The sequence below is a fragment of the Rattus norvegicus genome, chromosome 15 (genome assembly GCF_036323735.1).
Source record: "Rattus norvegicus strain BN/NHsdMcwi chromosome 15, GRCr8, whole genome shotgun sequence".
Taxonomy (NCBI): Eukaryota; Metazoa; Chordata; class Mammalia; order Rodentia; family Muridae; genus Rattus; species Rattus norvegicus.
In genome coordinates this window covers 60466862-60488928 of record NC_086033.1, presented here as the reverse complement: position 1 = coordinate 60488928, position 22067 = coordinate 60466862, and the positions used below count along the sequence as shown (strand labels likewise).

General features: G+C 45.0%; 1 protein-coding gene across 7 annotated transcripts in view; it reads left to right on the top strand.

The window, feature by feature from the left end:
• Nucleotides 1–22067, top strand: part of Dgkh (diacylglycerol kinase, eta) — a 169499-nt gene that overhangs the window by 70849 nt on the left and 76583 nt on the right. For 4 of the 7 annotated variants that reach the window (NM_001427603.1, XM_039094036.2, XM_063274439.1 and 1 more), the window contains 2 exon segments: nucleotides 1924–2034; nucleotides 4246–4326. In NM_001427603.1, the coding sequence (NP_001414532.1) occupies nucleotides 1924–2034; nucleotides 4246–4326 (192 nt within the window). 7 annotated transcript variants of the gene reach the window in all.

Sequence of the window (22067 nt, the reverse complement as noted above, 5' to 3'; positions counted from 1 at the left end):
CCTCACTGAGGTCCAGGCTTGAAGGAAGCTGGACCTACGGTGTGCTGTGGTAACCCCAGAGTGGGGAGGCAGAGACGGAAGGATCTCTGGGGCTCACTGCTCAGCCAAGCTATTCTGTGTGGTGCACTACAGGCTGGTGAGACGGTGGTGGCTCCTGAAGGATGACATCCACAAATACCATTTGGCCTCTACACACATGAACACATGTGCACACACAGGTGCACACATGTGTACACATCAACACGTGAACATGTATTAGGATGAATGTGAACGTCCTCCCCTGGCCCAAAGACTTGAAGGGAGTACGAGTTCACCAGATGGCTCTCTGAGGGACAAACAGGACAGGCCCCAACAGTGGCTATACCCACACCTAAGCCATGCAAAAGGGTGATTGGGAATGGAGGGGCCTGACAGAGTTGGAGACTAGGTGTGTGTGGTGAGAGTTCAGTTGTTTTGATGCAGTCTGTGGAAGTGGACTGGAAAGCACTCGGCAGAATCCAGTCCTGAGTCACAGAGGCCCGCCTACCTCTCAGACACATCTCCTGCTGCCCTGTTGGAAACACTTCCACACATTTATTACAGAATGCTCTCTGGAGTCCCCAGATGTCTGTGCTGTCTTATGTCTGTGAGACTTTCGACTGCCGTGGCAAAATCCCTAGGGAGAACAGTTGAAAGAAGGAAAGATCTTATTTTGGTTCACAATGAAGTTTCGGCTGGTGGTCGTTTGGGTCTATTGCTTGTGTTTGTTCTGTGGGGAGATGGAGTACCGTGGAAAGGAGTGCATAGCTAAGCGAAGAGACACAGAGACTGAGAGAGGTAGGGGGCAAGATGTATCCCTTTGCTGCCTCCCCGCCTTCCCCCAATGAATGACCTAATTTTTCTGGGGAGGCCCCATTCTTGCATCTCCTAATGACTCAGGAATAGATCAACAGATTAGTCAAGTTCAGGCCCTCATGACTGGTATCTGTCCCAATCACTGCCACACTGGTGACCAAGCCTTCAACATGTGAGCCTTTCAGGGACATGACAAATTCCAACCTCTCTACCTTTGTATTTTGTTGTTGCGGAGGCTTCCTCAGGGAGGGAAGCCTTCCCAGGTAGGTTTGCTGATGCTTTCTTCTCTGGGCTACCACATGTAGTGCTTTGCATCTGCCTTGGCTGTAAGAACATCTACTAAGTGTCTGTTGTTGATTACACTAGGCTGTCCATTATATCCTGCAATATACCCTTTGTACAAGCGAATATGAGGGCATTAAAGACTCGTCTGAGTTCATCAGTTGCCTTTACTAAAGCTAGGCGTTAAACATGTTTCCCTCTCCAGAGGTCATTTGCTTTAATAGTCAGCTTATGACGCTGCACCTCTGACATCCTCACTATACGTAAGCTGTGTGAAAGTCACTCTCTTACAGACATTTGTGTGCATGTATCTTTTAAACTGTCTACGCATTCTTTTGTTAAATTAATTAAGCCTTTTCTTTGACAATTTCATCGATGAATTCTGGCTATTGTCAACCCTACCTCCTTTATTCCTTCTTAACTGAGCCCTCTCTCCCAACAAGACTCTTTCTCATTTTCTTGTCTTTTGCTTTCTTTTGTTTTGTGACACTGTCCAGCAGAGCCTGGTGGATTCCCCAGAGGGTACACGGCTGAAGACAATGACTTTAGGTCTCCCAGAAGCTGTCGGCAGCCAGTTCTACCTGTAAATAATCTTTGAGAACTATGTCAAATTCACTTTTACTTTCTGGTACTTGATGTACATTCTCTTGATTGACCTGTGATGTGAACAAAATATTTTCTCTTGTAATTTGTAAGATGTAAGCCTCAGTGTGCAGAATGCTAATGAGCTTAGTTAATTGATTCCGAATGGAATCTGGTTTGGGATTTCATTTTCATCTTGTCATTATGGTTCTGTTTTGTCCCCAGACCAGTATTAAAGAAGGGCAGCTGCTCAAGCAAACCAGTTCTTTCCAGAGGTGGAAAAAGAGATACTTCAAGCTTCGAGGCCGCACGCTTTATTATGCAAAAGACTCCAAGGTAATTCAAGAATTCTGCTCTCAAGCACTGCATGCTATGGTTAGATCTAAAGCCTCGGTTGTACAAGCCGCATTCGCCTTGGATTCTCATTGTAGCTTAACTGTCCTCATAATGGATTTCTTATAAATGTGGTCATCTTGCACCCCACCACAAGGGGGAGCTATCGAATCAGTCCTATTCTTGAGGGATAATCTTATGGGGACCTAAGATTATCTAATATTGCTTAATTCCCCTTTCTTCTGTCTAATTAAAATAAGTTATAAACAACTTAAAATAAATTCAAAACTTTGGTTTCAACTCACAATTCACAGTGTGGTTGTGGCTACCGTGTGCTTCTGAGAGAAAGCTTAAGACCATGCATGCCGAGTGCGTGCTTTCAGAATCCCGGGCATAAATAATCCCTTCATTATGGTAGCAGTTAAGAGTAAAAAAAGACATTGTAATAAAATTGAGACCAAATAATTTTTATGTAACAGTTGAATGAAACAGTAATATAGTTAGGTGGAAAGATCCTTCGTAAACTAATATTTTAATGTTGCCTGAGAAGTAGACACTAGGATGCCAGAGAACTAATCATTTCCATTTTTGAAGATGTATGTTCCTGATATAACAAGTAGAGTCATTAGTAGAAGCTGAAAAACCAACCAGTCAAGAAACCTAATTGGTTAGTCTGTGGAACAGCAGGAGAAGGGGTAGCCGAATGCTTACGGTAAAGTAATGACAAAATAATCTGATTTTAAAAGTCTGATGTTGACTGCTGTCCCTGGTCCGGCTCCATCGTGTCTTTGCACATTCCCGGGTAGAACCATCTTGGTTGCCTGTGACTTTGGCCGTATGTCCAGTTAAGTGGCCCTCAGATAATGCCATGTGTGAGATGCTGAGTTTGTTTTCCGCTGAGAAGATCGTTGGTGACTTTCCATGGCCTTGCCTTCTTACTCCAGGCCTGCCTCCATGTTGAAGAGTCTATCTTGCACTGCCGAGAGCTTTGCCCCTTCATCTCCTGGCCGTATTGTAATTCTGGTTTGGAAGCAAGGCTAGTTGAGTTAAATTAATAAAATTATAGCAAAGAGCAAAACCCCCTGGAGATCTGGGAGAGGGGAAGCCATCAGAGAAGAGGAGAGGAGTTTTTCTACAGCCTTGGAGGCAAACTCTTACTCCATTTGTGCTAGAGGTTCACTGGCTTGAAAGTTGAGCAGTGACTCACTAAAAATGGGAAAGATGATGTGCATTCACTAATGACTGATTTGTTCCTTTAAAAATGCTTTTTTTTCTGGAGTTTTCTCCACTAACACTTTTTGATCAAAATAATGTTTAAGAGTTTGAAAGAAACAGGCAGGGGTTTCTGTTGTAGAACACAATCACCGTCCTATTCAGACACAGTTTAATAGAGAAGGACAACAGGGTCCAAAGTATTATTCAGTACATTACCAAGATCTGAGCCAGGGCTAGTTCTCAGTCTACACTCTACAAACAACCTGTGGGCCCCAAGTGTGTGTGTGTGTGTGTGTGTGTGTGTGTGTGTGTGTGTGTGTGTGTGTGTGAATGAATGTGTGTGTGTCAGTATGTCACTGTGTGTCAGTGTGTATCAGTATGTGTGTGAATGTGTGTGTCAGTGTGTGTGTCAGTGTGTATAAGTGTTGTGTTAGTGTGTGTATGTGTGTGATTGTGTGTGAGTATGTGTGTGTGTGAGTGTGAATGTGTGTGTGTCAGTATGTCACTGTGTATCAGTGTGTATCAGTATGTGTGTGAATGTGTGTGTCAGTGTGTATAAGTGTGTGTGTTAGTGTGTGTATGTGTGTGATTGTGTGAGTATGTGTGTATATGTGTGATTGTGTGTGAGTATGTGTGTCTGTGTGTGAGTGTGTCAGTGTGTATGAGTGTGTATGAGTGCATGTGTGTGAGTGTGTGTGTGTGTGTGTGTGTGTGTGTGTGTGTGTGTGGTGTGTCTGTCCCTCAATTACTGCTCATAGCAGCTAGGCCTTCAGAGGACACCAGTCATTTGTGTGGAAGCTGCAGAACTTCATAGGACAGTCATATTTCATGGTTTCGCTCCTTTTTGAGACAAAATCGTGCAGTATTCCTAAGTTAACTCTCATTTTTGATTCCTAACTCTTGCCATCACCTTCATGATCATGGGCTGCTGGTGAAAACCTACTGAAGAGCTGGAGCTCGAGTTCTGCATAACGTGTTTGTGTTCTTGTCTGTCAACAGTCCTTGATATTTGATGAAGTTGACCTCTCAGATGCCAGTGTCGCTGAAGCAAGCACGAAAAACGCCAACAACAGCTTTACGGTAGGTATGGCTGTGTCCCTGTTAAGGGCCTGTAGAGAGGCTTTTTCTAAGCATGTGCAGACGCTCAGCTCGGTCCTCACCAACACAATCAATTCTCATAAATATGTTCTACACTCTAACAGTTACTGCTTTAGGAACTTGGGTTTAAATTTTTTTCAAGTAGTATATATTTTTGAATCTGTATTTTTAAAATATATTCATACATATCACACACACACACACACACACACACACACACACACACACACACACACACACGCTCATATCTATTATCCTAGCATGTGGGAGGCCGAGGTAGAAGGATTGCCATGAATTCCAGGGCAGACTGGGCTATACCATTAGACTGTATTTCAGACAGACAGAAAAGATTTGTTTCTTTTCACTCTTCAATTTTTTTGTGTTTTTAAAGGTTTTTACTTCCCTTAATGGTTCACTTAACTCTGTTGTTCTCAAGTACTTGAAGCCTTTGTTGTTTATCTGCAGCTTTAAGAATAACACTTTCTCCCTTAGCCCCACACCAGCTGCCATTGCAGGCAGTCGCTGGAGTTCAGGTTTTCCTCTCTCCCCACTTAGGTAATCATCAGGGGACTCTTGAAGAGGGCCCTTCTGTTCCCGCCTCTTTTCTAATGAAAAGTTGCACCGATCCAGGGGCCTTGCTGGTTTGCCCTCACCTGAACGGTCCATCTCCCTCTCAGTCACAAGATCACGCACAGTCCCTCTCAGTGTTCGGTGCTGGCCTTCCGTACCCTGCCCTGCAGCGTGCATGCTGTGTACCCTCGGCCCCGCAGCCTGCTGGGCCTCAGCTTTGCAGCTCCCCCTGACTGTGGCTGTTTAAATCCTTCCACTTGTCCCATGCTTCTGCTTCTTTCTTTTACAAAATCAAAATACAGATTGACTTCCCGTTCTATCACCAGTATTTATGATAAACAGAGACATTTTTGAAAATTGGCATCTACACTGCTAATACATATTTGCATATGTAAATCCCCCTCTATATTTCCCTTAGTTCAGGGAGCCGCCGTGGCTCTTCACGCAGTGACACACTTTTTAGTTTCCCTGTGATGCATTGCTTTTGCTAAGTCATCACACCTACCCATACTCCCACCCACACACCAGGAAATCTCCGCTACCGACACTAGTGTCTGGTGGTTAGGTGCACGGAGCACGGGACAGCCAGGTAAGCAAGCAGAAAGGACCGTGGCAGAGGTGAGCATAGGTGAGATGAGGCGGGGGAGGAAGCGAGTGGATTCAGAGTCTGTCTTATTGATTTATGGGCATGTGGGATAATTCATAGTGTAAACAGTGCCTCGCCGCTCCTTCTCCCCAGGGAGAGTTGAGTTCGAGAAGAGGAAAGCCAAGAATAGAATCCTGGGAAAATGTTAAAATGTAAGGTTTGACCAGAAGACTGAGCAAGAGCATTCTTAAGTGAAGAAGTAGCATTGCCCAGGCGGCGATGTCGTAAGAACCCAGCGTCAGACAATTTCAAGATGGAAATTGCTAAATGTCAGGTGCTGTGGAGTGGGCAGGTCCAGGAGGAATTGAGAGGTGACTTGAATTTGTGAACTTGGAGCTTGCGTGGTCACATGGCTGTGGGTGGTTTTCAGGGCGAAGTGGCGTGCATCCGGCTGTTAATTTGGAGTGGGGCAGCAGGCTTTTTCCTGAGGCTTGGCCGTTAGGAGCCAGATACAGCCGGGGAGTGTTTGGGTGATGAGAGCGTTGCGGTTTTGTTGCTCCTTTTCACTGTGCTTTAAAACCGGACTCTGAGTGTGTTTATATGAAGACGGAAGAAGGCGTTAGATGGGGCAGAATTGCTGAGGGAGCTGAGGGATGTAAGAGACAGTGCGTGGCCTGAGCACCGAGCCGGGATGGGGGCAGGCGGGGCAGCAAGTGTGCATATTTCAAGCCCAAATAGTTCCATTTTCTCCGTGAACCCGAAGACAAGGTTGCGTGTCTGTGAGTGGGAGCCCTGGAAGGCTTAGAATAGCTTCTGCGGAGAGACGGCATGGAAAGCATCAGGGACTTGTAAAATACATCCACTAAAGACTGGCTTTAGTAATGTCTATACTCTCTGTGCTTATGGAATAGTCTTTCAATTAATAGAGTGAAAGCAAATGGATTGATCCAGAGTGGTGGTTTACAGGGCCTTGGGGCAGAGGGTGAAAGGTAATGCTGGGTGCTCAAAGCCTCTAGGAGTGAAAAAAGGATTTGTCTGTCTGTCTGTCTATCTATCTATCTATCTATCTATCTATCTATCTATCTATCTATCTATCTATCTATCCATCCATCCATCCATCCCACAGAGAGCTAGAGTTTATCTGAAGGAAGGAACCAGAGTTTATAGTGTAATGGTTAGAATGATTTTGGGTGTGTTCTGGGGCTTAGAACAGATGCAGGCAAAAGAAATAGAAGTGCCTGGGTTTGGAAAGATGATGCAAATCACTTGTGCAACTCTGCCTTGCCCTCAGTTGCTCTTGTTTTATCCCTGTTATGAACAGAACGTGCCCCCAGCCTGCATGTATGCATGTAAGTCTGTGTTTCCTTCATGACCTCCCTGAGGGCAGGGACTATGACTATCTTTGTACTTCAGAGTACTTTACTCACGAGTGTTTGTTGGTTTTGATACGGAAGATCAAAGTTTCTGTCAGCATGAGAAGACCTAGTGGCTTGGATATCTCATCAACCAACCGTTCTTTCTGAAGTTCATTACCCTAGTGATGTGGAGGCTGAAGAGTGAGGTAGATTGCTTCATGTTGTACTATAATAGAAACCTGGTAGAACTTTCCACAGCATAAAATGGAGCAAAAGGCCTGTTTTCAAGTGGTAATTGACAACCCTCCTGCTTAAATATTAAATATCCTGTCTGCCGAGATCATCTTGACTGCTCTCCACACCGCTATTTCAGCTGGTTCATGTCAGAGGTTAATGGTGCAGCGTGATGGGGTTGTGGCTAAAGACTCTGGGAGTGGCCAAACTCTGCCCTTCCTGAAGTCACTAAGGGTCATATATTGACAAGAAATGGTGGTACATGGACAATCTATAAATAGTTGGTGGAAAATAGAAAACTTATGCTTCGCTTGAAAACAAATGCTCAACTCTGCAAAGATGGCTTTTCTAGTGAGTGTCCCACAGAGCAGTATAGCTGCTATCTTACGCCTGAGGTGGCTCCACGTCATTTCTGTGGTCAGGATCTGTGAGTTCCAATGAGGCACATGGACACCAAGACTACAGCCAAGGGGTTGTGGGTGTGGTTTAAGACGTGTGTACACGTGGGCCATGTCTTACACAGTCTCCTAATCCACCCTTCCCTTCCCTTCCCTTCCCTTCCCTTCCCTTCCCTTCCCTTCCCTTCCCTTCCCTTCCCTTCCCTTCCCTTCCCTTCCCTTCCCTACCCTTTTCCCCTTCCCCTTCCCCTTCCCCTTCCCCTTCCCCTTCTTCCCCTTCCTCTTCTTCCCCTTCCCCTTCCCCTTCCCCTTCTTCCCCTTCCTCTTCCCCTTCTTCCCCTTCCCCTTCCCCTTCCCCTTCCCCTTCCCCTTCCCCTTCCCCTTCCCCTTCCCCTTCCCCTTCCCCTTCCCCTTCCCCTTCCCCTTCCCCTTCCCCTTCCTTTCTGGGCATTAATGATTTTTTTTAGTTGTCTAAGTCATCATGAGCATTATATCAGTTTTCTGCTGCTGGGTATTGCACTGTCATGATCACCACAGCTTTAAAAAAATGCCCATCCATCAGACAGTCCCTCGATTGTGATGCACAGCTGGATTCCTCTTCCCCAAGTCTCACAATGTTGACAAATTAAAAAGTGTAGATGAATTTTAAACATTTACTTATTATTTGTAATTACACTTATTTGTTTGTGTAGGGGTGGGTAGGTGAGTGTGCACGCTCATGGGTGTGTGGATCTCAGAGGACAACACTCTGAGGAGCTGGCTCTGTCCTTCCATCCTCAGTTCTGAGCTTGCCCTCAGGCCATCAGGTGTGACAGTAAGTGCCTTTCCCCACTCCACCGTCACATGGGCCCCACACACCAATTTTTAGTGACTTTAAATTGGGCTTCTTTTGTTAGAGTTTTATGAGAGGCCTTTGTGGCCTAAAACCTACTAATATTGAAAGCACCTTTCTGTGACTCCAGGTGGCGGTGCTGCAGCCAGGGACTAGAAAAGGACAACCGTAGATATTCCTACTATTAAATGAATATGTGAGGTTGGCGTTCATTCAGTTATCTCTAATTTAAATACTGCTGTGAAGGGCAGAGCTTAAAACCTTCCATTATAAAGTCAAATAGCGTGGGTTTGGCTTCTAGCTCAGCCCTGTTATGTGACCACATGAGTTAACCCCTTCAAATCTACCTTTCCTCAGGAATATTGAGAGCCACAGCATGGAGTCCCTGCTTTCTAGGGGCCCTGGATATCACTCAGTGTGATAACGTGCAAAGTACACAAGACCGTGAGGAGCACATGCGGTCGGTGATGCGTCCTTCCCTCACAGTTGGCACTGTGGGGCCCACTTACGACTGTTTGGGAAACTTAAAGGCCATTTTGATGAGTTCCACCTTGAGAAAACATTTTGCCCTGCCTATCTTTGAGGGCTATAAGGAAGATCTATGTCTTCGTCCGTCCTAAGAAGAAGGTTTGGGGAAAGCAACCAATTACCAGATTATTAGAGTAATGTTGTTTACTAGTGAAGGGCTTCGAGGTGATTTAAACACCACCCCAGTCACAGCTTTCAGAGCTGTTCTATGGGTCCTTTAAATTTTAATGAAGATTAAGATAAACTTCAGATAAATGCTTCGTCATTTTAAAGAAGCTGGGTTGCTATTTAAATCTTCTGGGACTACACAGGTTGACACAGGTTGAATCCCAGTTGATGGCTGAGGCAGAAGTCTCTCATGTTCTTGATGAAACCTCTCTGGAGAAGCCCTCGTGCAGAGAGAGGTGTTTCCTTGGTGATTCCAGATCAAGTGGAAGTTGATGAATAAGCAGCTTTCAGCACAGCCACTGAATGAAGAGCCCTGGGCAGAGCAGCTCTTTGTTCTGGCTTCTCTCAGAGCTAAAGTAAGGGCTTCTGCTCACACGGTGCCTGCATTTGACCCAGCAAGGCACGCAGGTGTAGTGCACTGAGAGTTGAACTTCACACAGCTCAATGGAAAATGCTAAGGACGGCTCCATTAACCAAAGAATCTCTGCACACAGACACCCCATGATGTTTTCTGCCATTTTCTGCCACCTGCCCCCAATGCTATGGTCTTCACATCCTCAGTGATCACAGAGAGGCAGAGGAAGCCTCCTGTCCTCTCCCTTCCCCTAACTTTTATCTTACATCTTACCGTGAGACAAGGTCCTACTAAGTTGCTCAGGTTGATTAGCCTTGCAAGTGTCCTGCCTCTCCCTGCGCTGAGCCTAAAATGAACAGAAGAAAGCCCAGTGAGTGTTAGCTTCTCCTTTCTTTGGCCCCTGCTCTTTAAAGATGGGGGGGCGCACCTGGTCCTGTGCACACAGAGCTGACTGGCAACTGCTGTGATGGAGTTGTCTTCTCAACCTGGGAGCCTAGATAAGTCCTCTCTCCCCTCACTTGCTTCTCATGAGGTGTTGGTCACAATGTCCAGAACAGACAGACACCACTATTGGATTTGATTCTGATTCTGGCAGGAGGGTATAAAGTGTTTGCGTTCAAAGAACCGTGAAGCAAGGAGAACAAGCTGCTGTGGGCCTTTCAAGCCCAGGAATTCTGCATCCATTCTGTCTTTGGCAGAGCAGCCTGGGTTTAATGGGAGGGAGAAGTGTTCCCTGGAGTTTGTTTCTGAAGTGGTTGCTTTCTGTTTATTCTGCTTTTCCTCAGCTTCCTCTCAGTTGACAACATGCAGCTGTCTCTCTCTGAAGAGGGATTTCGTGTCCTTTGAACCTAAGGAAGTGTCAGTTTGCTTTCATCCAGTAACATCTCAATATTTAATCCTGAAGGGAAAGACCGAAACTGGCCTTTTCCCATGTGATCTGTGGAAGGATGTCATATCCTGTAAAAGGTACATGGATAATCAATCACCCGAGAGAAGGATCTAGCTAAGCAGGTCACCTGCCTAGTTAATAATATGGATTCTGTTCGTTGTTTTATACCTAATGTGTCATTTAATTTTTTATACCAAGTCAATGAAGCCATACAATATAGTCTCTACTATATAGGAGGAAACAGAGAAGCCAGCTTCTAAATCATGGAATCCACGTAGGGTATGAAGCCTCAGACTATGCCTTCGGCCACTCTGCTGACCTCCTTACTTGTTTGTTTAAATAGATGTGGCAGTTATAGCGATCCTCTCATTGGTCTCCCATGTTCAGGTATCTTAACACCCTCCCCACCCCCCATGTACAGGACACACATGCTGGTGCATTCTGGGGGCTGGGTGTTAAAGAGAAATGTAGAGGAAGGTAGCCGATATTTCAAAACTGCCTGGGAGTCTTGGGATTGGATGGCATATAAGGACTTATTGTTTTTAATTAAAAAATTGGGATGTAAATTGATTAAGTAAAAAATAACAGCGGGGCTGGGGATTTAGCTCAGTGGTAGAGCGCTTACCTAGGAAGCGCAAGGCCCTGGGTTCGGTCCCCAGCTCCGAAAAAAAAAAGAACCAAAAAAAAAAGAATAACAGCAACAGCAGCAACAACAACAACAATAATAATAATGGGAATACAGGCAACATGGGCCCAGCAGGTTACAGATCTTGTCACGCGAGGTTGGCAAGTTGAGTTTAGTCCTCAGAGCCCATGTAAAGGTTGAAGGAGAGAACTGACTCACAGAGGTGTCCTCTAACCTCCATACATGTACCCGATGATGGTGGTGGTGGTGGTGACATTTTTTAAGTTTTAAAGTTTTTGGAATATTTGAGGAGGTATCATATAGGTGAGGCAATGATCGGTTTGCGTGGTTAAATCTGCAGAGGGCTGACTTCAGCTCAACAGGGAAGAACTTTCTAGCTGGAATCATCTGGTAGAACCGGCCGGTTGTGAGGTAACGGCCGTGTCCATTGTTAGTGCTCTGCAGTCATCCTCTTCCCTGTCATCAGACAGTGGCTCTCGCAGTCTTCAGGATAGGCCCAGGCTCAGAGCTGAAGCGAACGTCTCAAGGTTGGACACTGAAGAGCTGTGTAAATGTGGGGCTCTTGTTGGTTTGGGATAGTCAGGGAAGCATGGAATGACTGAAGTGGCCTCACCCCTTGCCACAGGCTGTGTCATGAGTCCACACAGCAAGAACCCAATGAGCTTCCTTCAAGAAGGCTTTGCGGGCTCAGTGACCAGCTGTCAGTGTGTGGGAGCAATGGGATGAGGAAGCGAATTCCCTTCCAGGGTCAATCTTGTGACTTCGCTGACTCCCAGGCCTGGTGCACGGCGCACTGGGGAAAGCCAGTCCACATTTGTCGACTGAATGCACAAATGAATGATATTTATAAACTTACTGTTTTCTTTGGGTAAGCAGTAGCCTTTCATGTCTAACATAGGCACAGAATTTCCCAATATTCCTCTGTGATGTTTGGGTTATTATAGTATCACTGTAAATATCTGCATCTTCATGAAATTTTTATATTATATATGGTGACTCGTTATTTTTTTAAACCAGTAAGTCTTATAGACGTGATTCATTGCAGTGGTCTCAGAATTGATTATATAAATAGTAGAATCCTAATAGTAAGCCAGCCTAATTATTTTGTATCTGTGTTGATTAAAATATTTTACAATACTTTAAAATGGTTCTGTGTTAGCATTCTACTTAGAAGCCGAGGCAGGAGCAATGCCATGAGTTTGAGGCCAGTCTAGGCTACAGCAGGCCAGCCTTCCTTTTCTCCTGGAACAAAAAGCTTTTTATCACTGGGCCTGTTGCCAGGGTTATATGAAGCTGGTGTCCTAAGCGGACTTTAGTCTGAGGTACTTTGTGCAAGACCAGTAGGGCATCTCTGTCCAGATGAGGTTTCTGAGACCTTGGTGGATTGTCTTAGAGGACTGACCTCCATAGTGATTTTGTCAAATTGCAGCGCCCAGTGAATGATAGCTTGCCACACAGCCTTCTTGGCCTTGGGACAAATGATAAATCTATTTCCTGTGGGTGTCTCACGTTCAAGGCCCTTCGTACGTTCCAAATATGTGGTTGTGAGCTATGACATCACACCATGGCCCACAATTGGCCCTTGTAAGCATAAGAAGTTAAACTTTGAGAACCATCCTTTTCCTGTGGAACTTCATGGGTACTGGTAAGAGTTTTGTCTCAGGTACTGATCCAGCAGCCACAGCCTCTGGCCTCCTGGCTCAGCAGAGGCATTGAAAACGTGCAGGCAGCGTGAAGGACTACTCAGGGTCATACGTGGATGTAATCTCTGAGGAAGGGCTACGTGATTTACTTGAACTTCAGTGCACACGTCTTGATGAAGGGTTTAGTTAAAGACACTTTGGCCCCGTACTCATGTAGGTGAGCTCTGATTTCCCATCTTTATTTGCAGTCCAGACTGAAGGGTTCTGTAAAAGACAGTATCTTGTCTCATGTCAGTGCCAGGACTAGAGGCCTAATAGGGGCAAATGAGTTACTGGCCGTAGTAACAATCTTGGAAATAAGTATCTGGTTATGTCCAAAGAGGGCCTGCTATCTGAATGAGGCGGTAGCCATCTGAGTGAGGCAGGAGGACCCCGAACTGCAGAGGCCTTGCATCCTGAGGTGAAGAGCCCAGCACATTCCCACATCTCACAGACTTAGCTTCATGAGACAATTTAAAGTATCAACCTTTCGGTTTTAAAAATGTATCTTAATAATTAGTGTTCTATGTTGAATGTTAAAAATTAAAACAGGACTAAGGAAAGCCTGTTGTTTTGTAAGATCTTAGCAGTTGAAGGTATTTCTTATACAGCAGCAAGCAATACCTTTGATCTGAAAGCTCTGGTGTGTAGGCCATAATGAGTGGTGAATACGCAGCGACTGCTCATTTTACATCTCACCTCATTACCTCAATAAGCCCAGGGGATGTTCCTGCTTCCAGTAAACAGGTTAAAGTGGCTGAGAGGTTCCGACAGCTTAGGGTAAAGTTTGGTAGTCATCTAATAGCATAATTAATATTTAAATTTTGAGTGTTTTCCATGAGAATGAATGGCATAGTAGAATTTTTAGGCCCACAGGATGGTAGTAACCTGGCATAGGGATGCTTTTTAGAAAGTATTTATGTGTGTGAACATCTCCCAGCATGTGTGCCAGGAAGGGGTTTTCCATGTAGAAGTTGTTGCCTTATTCATTTTTGTGCTCTTGAGCGCCGTCCTCATCTTGATTCGTGATGGCAGAAATGGTTTGTGTTAGTGCAGGACAGCTGACGGCCTGATCTGCAGTGGACCAGTGAGGTTGGAAGCCCATCAACGGCAGAGGGGATCGACGGCAGAGGGCTGAGTGATAGCTGCTGGAGACTTCCATTCTCACTGGTTTCAGCAGTCGAGACTTGCTGGTGGGTGGACTGAGGGGGCTGGACAGTCCGAAAGCCAGGCTGTATTAGCTAATCAGGACTGAGTGGGGAATGCCTACCAGCTCTTCCAGGAGACTCAGAAGCTGTGATACACTGCCAGGGAACTCTAGGCCGAAGACAGTCTTTTTGTTTTGCGAGAAAACAGACTAGTAGCAAAGAACTGTTAAGGGCTTAGCGGATATTGTAGAGAGAGAGACATCCTTGACTATTAGAGGTCTGAAACAGTTACCCCTAAACAATTGGGGTCTCCCTGGGAATCCTATTCTGGCAGATGGACTGCTGAAGCCTGGTGCCAACCAAAAGACGAACTCGTCTCTCAGAAAGAGATTTCACACACAGTTCTGACAGTTTGTCAGACCACCTTGTAGGAGAGTCAGGAACCAAAGCAACAAGAGAGGGTGACACCACACTGTGGCCAGGGCTGCTTAGTTATGTGTGTGCATTGTCTTCAGTTTAACCTAAATCGCACATCGAGACCCCAAAGAAGGACTTAAGGAGTCCTGGAATGTCTTTGCTTCTTCCCAGTGCGGCCATGTCTTCTTTTCGCTATTCAGCTAGACTGGCTGACCAGGAAGTCCCAGAATCCCACTGTGTTCCCTCCCAGTGCTGGGATTGCAGGTACATGCTTCCCCTCCCAGCTTTTGTGTGAGCACTGGGGATAGATTTTTGACCGCCTGCGCTTGCTTGGCCAGCCCTCCACCGGCTGAAGCACCTTTCCAGTTCTGTTCTGGTTTCTGTAAGAGCCTTGTTAGTGTTCTGTGTCTGAGACCAGTCAGTAAGTAACGTTTCCCAGTGGCCGGAGTGTAGCAGAGCCATGTTTGTTGGGGGCAGTGTGCTATATGCAGAGCTGTTGTACCTTCTTGGAGCCTTTGTATCATTCCATGTCACTGTACTTGACGAGCTTTTTGTGATGGGTAGTTATGCCCTCTAGCAAGAGCTGAAGTTGTTATTCTCAAGTGACTGTAGAAAAACCTCTGAAAGCCTCTAACCTGGGAGTCAGTGTGAGTGGCACACACACGGGGGTCAGTGTGAGCGGGACACACTTCACAGGAGAGAGTGTAAAGGAGCTGCTTCAGCCTTGCTCCCGAGGCTTCACTGCCTCAGCCTCTGGACTCACGATAGATATGTATGTTTGTGGAGGGACACATTACATGGGCATTGGCTTCACATTGTCATAGCAGAAGACTGGAAAGAACTCAGGTACGTCAATCAGAAATGACTGACACATGAAACATCACCACAGAACGCAGTGCATCCTCTTGAATCAGATGTGCATGTGACAATGCAGGTTGAATTCCGCATTTCATTCAGGGAGAAAACTCAGATAGAGACCTGTTAGGGTTTCACGATATGATGATGTATGCATCTATTTTGTGTGTTTAAACTTCAAGAGAGCACATAGTTCTCATGTATAGATAGATGGTCCCTGGAGAGATACACAAAGAAGCGGAACAATGTTTATCTTTAGGAAGGGAAGTTGGTAACTGGGGCAGGCCTAAGCAGCAGCATTCCCATTCCAAAAGTGTTTTTAGTTTTCTATCAAGAATTATGTATTACCGACCTTCTGTGGCAGCTTCTCCTCTGATGCGCTAGACAAGGGGTAGCAATTAGCTTGAGAAGCACCTTGGGCAGCACTGTTAGGAGTCTGGCTGTCTACCATGGGAAGGAAGGAAAGAGGGGGCAAGAGCCCTGTGCAGAAAGACTAGATGGCTGTGTCCCAAGTGAGAGGGAGAGAAGAGGAGGCTAATGCAGGGCTGGATTTGGGGGATAAATTGTGTTTGAATCAAGGGTAGGTAATAGATATAAAAGCAGGTTTTCAGGAAGTGGATAGGTAATAGATATAAAAGCAGGTTTACGGGAGGCAAAAACTGGACGGGGTGAATTTGAAGTAATTGTAAGATCTCCTGGGAACATCAAGGAGGCAATTGGAGAGGTGCGTTCAACTCTATTAAAGTGATTTGGGGGTGTTATTCCCATGGCTTATTTTAAGTTTATAGCAAAGTCAAGTATCCTTAAGTTGGAACACAGACTAATGGAAAATTTAAGTTTTAGAAGTGTCCCATTTTGTAGTGAGCAATACAAAGCAAGATAATTATTTTGTTTTGAAATTTCCCATTGCATACGTGTACTGTACAAAGCCATTTACAGTTACAAACCAAAGAGCTTGTGCCAGGGGAATGAAGCTAATGCATTGTTCTGATCTCGGGCACAGTCTGAAAATACTAAGTGAATGGTCGGTCACAATTTTAATGTGCCCATTAACCACTACCACTAATTTACCGTGGGTGTGTCTACAAGAGCCTACGTAAGTCATTCCTGGAACACTGTCATCCTCAGTGTTAGGATTAATGCAGAAAATTCCACTTCTCATGCATACTGTAAAACCCCCAATGCCATGCCATATGAGGTTGTGTACCTTGTATATCTTTTGTTCCCTAGGGTACCTGGTTCACAGTGACTTGTTTGTTAGTGAGGCTGTGATTATGATCATTAATGGTTAATTTTTGCCAGAGGCTTTCTTATGTTTTTATTGTTCTTCTTTAAAGAGCACACATATATCTTTGGGATCTGGAGAATAAAACTCAGGTCCTCCTACTTGCCAGGCTGGCACTTTACCAACTGAATTATCTCCCCAGCACCAAAGTGAGTGGTGTGTACCACTTGCCTGGACTTCCAGACCGATCAGCACAATCTTTCCCATTCTTTTGTGTCTGATGGCTACAAAGGTTGGAAGAATTTAGTTCAAACCCAATACATGGCTTTCGGTGACTTCTAAACCTTTGCTTAGAGCTTTAGAGTTGTGCAAGGAAAACAGAGATTGCTACTTTTTTTTGATTGTGCCAGTACAACGAGGATATATTCCTGGACTACAATTATCCCACAAATAGCTACTCATAGTATGCAGACTTATAAACTTTTACACACTAACACTATCTAAACTCGCAGCTGTGTCCCATGCCATTAATCCTGACACAAAGATTCTCCTCCTTTCTAGCATATGCTGAGATCCTAGAGGAATATTCCAGGCACAGCAGTCAGTCTGCCTCCTGACTCATGTCTTCTCATGCCTTTCCTACTGTTGAAGGAGATTTTACTTTTATGCTATTTTTAAAGTTTAAATTAGTTTTTAGTACTTGACATTTTTTGTGGAAATACTAGGAGAGGGGGAGAGAGAAGAGAAAGGAGAGAGGAGAATATAAGGAAATATATATTAGTACTGAGAAAGCACTAAATCCATGTATATTTTTTCCAGGAAAATTGGCATTAGAATTTGTTATATACATTGAGGCACTTAAAAAATAACTCTAGTTATAGATGGCAGTTAAATTAACATGGGAAGTGATACTTTCAAGCCATGATTCCTTGGGGTTGAAATAGGGGTGAGTTCAGTTTTGTTGTGTTTTGTGGGTGCTGAGGGTTAAACTGAAGGCTTCAGGGTAAACACACTGGGCCACTGAGATACACCCCTAGCTCCAAGAAGACTTTTCAATTTGCGAAGGGAGAAAGCTGACTTTCTCTTAAGAAAAGCCTCTGACGTTCATGAATTATGGAAGTTGAATTTGCTAGCTATTATCAGTCAATACCCCCTTCCTATTATAGCCAGTGCTCAGAAGCCTTATTTCATTAGCTTCTGTGGACATTTAGTTACACCGAAAAGGAAGACGGCATATTTGTGTAAATGAGTTTGCTCTTGGGAAGGAGGTGGGAGGGCAGACATTTGGTCTGGGGGTGTTAGCGTTGAAGCACTGCTTACAGTGTTAGTGTTTGTACGGAGAATGAGACCCTCAAGTCTCTCGCTTTAGCCCTTAAGAGTTTAGGTTGGGGTTCAGAATATATTAGTGTTTTCTCGGTTTGCTTTCTGTCACGATAAACACCATGACCAAAAGCAAGATGGGGAGGAAGGAGCTCATCTGGCTTACACTTCCGGGTCATAGTTCAGCACTGAGGGAAGTTCTGGCTTACACTTCTGGGTCACAGTTCAGCAGTGAGGGAAGTTATGGTGGGCATACATTGAGAGCAGAGGATGGGACCGTAGAGCAGCGCCACTGACTGGCTCACTTCAAAGGCTTGTGTTCAGCAGCCTCTCTTACACAGCTGAGGCCTAACTGCCTAGGGATGGTAGCAGCCACAGTAGGACGGGCCCTTCTGCATCAGCCAGTCATCAAGAAACTGCCTCACAGATGTAGTCGCAGTTCAGTGTGACAGAGGCAGTTCTTAATTCAAGGCTCCCTCTTGCCATGTTTATAAAGTTCAGGTTGGAGATTAGCCATCATGGTACTTTGAAAGGGGACAAATTGAAAACCTAGACAAACAGAGGATGAATCTGTGATGGCCGCCTCTTGTCCCGCCCATCCCTTGTTCCTCATTGCGTCTGTGGCTCCCTCCATTCTCTTTCCCTGTCTTATTCTCACCTCATCATACTGTCCCTGCACTCTTCAGTAGACATCCCTGTGGTTACAGAAGGGGGGCTGCCACTCTTATTTCCAGCTTTCGTGGCAAACACTGCCTAAGCAGAAGCCGTGAAGGGAACTCCATGCAGCTGTGCAGTTACCATTGCGTGGTGAGGGAAGAGAAATCACTTCATTTCCTTCTATAACGCTCCTGTTGCTATTTTTATGTCTACATAAGGAATAACAAATTGTGGACAGATCACTTAATGTATGAGACAATGGGGGATCGGTGCCTTTCTTTCTGCCCAAGGGAGGAGTCAGATATGCCCATGGAGAAGGAGAGAGGCATGCTCTTGGTAAGGGTGGCCCCTTGTTATTTATTGACCTAGAATAACTGCGTCTGTTCTTGACAAGTTTCCATCAGAAGTCACTCTTCAGTGCTTGCACTTCGTCTTCCTTAGTCCTTGTCACAAGTCCCACATCAGTGTTGTTGTGTAAGGGGAGTTACTTGATTCGTAGCTTGATTGTCAAAACAAATATTTCATCCAGAGGGTACATAGTCTCCATGCCAGATAGATCGGCAGGCATGGCGTAGATCTCCTTGCACCCATAACAAGCCTGCCCCTTTATTCTCAGTGCCTGTGGGGGATGTTTTGACTTTTGAGATGACCAGTCTCCATGACAGGTATCTCCCCACCGCAACCATAGATTTGTAAGTTGTTATTTTAGTCAGTTCGGTCAAACTGACTGACCAGTGAGAAGCAAAAGCATAGGGGCCATGCGTGTGTCTTGGGTGCACAGCTATAAACATGGTTCCTCGATGACATTCCACAGGGAGTGATCTTGAGGCCTGTTCACACAGTGTGCTGCCTAAATAGAAAATGTCTTAGTATCTGATCTGCAGATTAGTATTGTTGTGTGTGTGTGTGTGTGTGTGTATGTTTATCAGTCTTAATTTTATCAATGATCTGCAACATTTTTATAAATCTTTCCATTTCCTCTGGGATACGGTGAAATTTGTGTTTCAGAACTTCATGGAACTTTTTTTTCTCCCTGATCACTCAGAGGAGATTTCTGTACTATTCACACAGATAAAATGAGTGTGTACATCACATCAATTTGATAAGTATGCCTTTTTATTAATATTAGGGGTGTGTGTGTGTGTGTGTGTGTGTGTGTGTGTGTGTGTGTGTGTTTGCTTGCAAGACAGAGTTTCTCTATGTAGTTCTGCCTGTACTGGATCACTCTGAAGACTAGGCTGGCCTCAAACTCACAGTAATTTGTCTGTTTCTGCCTCCCAACCAAGTACTGGGATTAAGGGTGGGCACCGACACCACCTGGCACATGCCTTCATTTTAAAAGTTCTTTTGTTTATCATGTTTTGCATGCGTGTATGTCTGTGCACCATATGCTAACAGTACTGACAGAGGCCAGAAGAGGATTCTGGAGCCCCTGGGGCTGGAGTGACAGATGGTTGTGAGATCACATGGGTGCTAGGAATTGAATCCAGGTCCCACAGAAGAGCAAGAAGTGTTCTTTCTGAGCCATGTCCCCAGCACCTCAAGACCTATTCTGAAATTCTGTTGACTTAAATTTTACTGTCAGTCGAATATACTCAGGCACTTTCTGTGGTCACAGTGCCCTGAATGAACTCACTGTGACATTATGTCATTATTCAGTTCCATTGTGTGCTGTCCTACAGTGTAATGCCATTTCTTCCATTAAAATGTAAGCAACCTTGGAGGAGATATACGTTAAATCTATTAATTTTTAGGAAGAAATTGAGTAACTAATTGCCAGCTGAGGAAACAGATGGGGCTTCAGCAGTGGGATGATCGGTTAGGGGAAATACTGACCCCGAAACCAGACCACTTGGGAAGCTCAATGTAAGACTCACGAAATACAAATTCCCACAGGGACCAGTATTAATACAAGTTCCATGAACTGGTCAGGAAGGGACTTTAGCTGTTTTTATTTCTACCTATCAAATTCTAGTAGATTTCAATCTGTTTAAGGAACACAGTAGTACAAGAGTTTATATAGGACACCCAAATGAAGCATTGGGAATCAGGACCTTGTATATTATATCAGGTGTTGTACACGGAAAGCTATTTTGGAATAGTGACCCCTAAAGGGGTAATGTTGCAGGCATGGGAGCAGTGTGGTTTGGCATCAGAAGGAAGCCAAAAGAGGGGCCAAACCCAGCAAAGGTGAAGAGACCTGGCACCGCGCTTACCGACTGGAAAGTTAGACGTTTAAATGACCATCATGGTTGTTAACCTGGTGAGTGACAAAATCGTCTGGAACTGTACCAGAGCATATCCAAAATTACATCTAAAATCATCATCGTCACCCGCCCTCATACCTCTCACAGAGGTGCTCCAGAGAGCCGTGTGGGGGCTGGGCTGGGGATGGTGTGATGAAGATGTGCACCTGTGCCCTTGCACGTCCATGTACTTGGGAAGTGGACGTCCTCAGGCTACACTGAAAAAATGGGAGCATCTCTGCTCCTAAAATAGTCACTTAAGAAGATACATGATCACATTGCAGTTTGGCACATTCAAGTTGTCAGCGTGAATTATTTCACTCCATAAAAAAAGAATGAGAAAAAAAGCAACATTCATAATTAAAGAGCCGCATCTAGATTTCATGAGGGATGATGGGAGAAATATATTAAGACCGAGCAGTTGACAGCTACAGGGAGAGCTAAGCTGGTGTTAAAAAGGCGCACTACCGTTAGAGCTGATTAGTCAAGTCATAGTAAATATAGACAATGACGATACAGCTCAGGTACAGTCCCTGCGTGCCCGAGCCTCCAGGAAAGACGTCTCACCCTGTGGGAACCTGTGCTGCAGCCAGGCGGTTCCAGATTAGCACCCAGCTAGACCTGAACAGGGCGAGTTGTAGTCCGTTAGAACGTTAGGTCAGAAATAAGATTTCTTAACGGAAAATGTTGTTGGACGCATACTGACCTGAGAATGCCGGAGAATTTCCTCTCTCTCAGAGCCAGGTGTCCGAGTTCAAGCTGCGTGTCTTCTGTAGTCTAACTGTGACAGATCGTAACAGTGGATGGCGTACTGAAACCGTGTCAGCTGGAGGGGGGCTCTGACTCACCCATGCTTTGCAAGCTTCACTCAGTCTTTAGGTAAGGTTGGGTTCACTGAATTAGGAGAACCTCCCTCCCACACCCTTAATATGACGGCTACTTTCTTTGTCCAGGGAGGATGTCAGTAGGTCATTGTCCTACTTCTGATGGTGTTTGTTTACTAGACAGTGAGTTTTATTGGTAGATACCTCCATTTTTTTTATTAATACTCATGACTTTCATCTTAGACCACAAATACAAGACATAGTACGCATGGAATCTATAAATGACACTGCGGGTCTCCGTCCCTGGTAAGAGGTAGTCAGCCATTAGCTAAGTCCAACCTGGATTGTCTCATCAAGTGAATCCCGACCACCACTGAGTGACTGCTTTGTCCCTAGTTAGCAGCAGCAGGAGTGAGGCTCAGAAGAACATTTACAGCCTCAGACATAAAAGAAGGTGCTATTGTGATTCAGGCTAGGTTGCCATGACTCCAGACAGTTCCCTCTGATTCACTTCTCCTTAGAAACTTCTTTCCTTTGGGACCTCAAACATTGTTGTATGGAATGAAAATGACCTATAGACACTGGTTCCCAAACTTGTCTCTACCTTTGCGTCACCTGGAGTTTTTTGTTTGCTGGTGTTGTTTTGTGAGAATGGGTACTTCCCTGTGCCTTCACTGGGTCGGGGAGTAGTAGCTTGTAAACTGAGATTTTAAAAGCAAGCAAACCAGGCAGTTCTGAGATACAGAAGAGCTTGAGTCCACCACAAACTTAAATATTCCTTTAGAAAC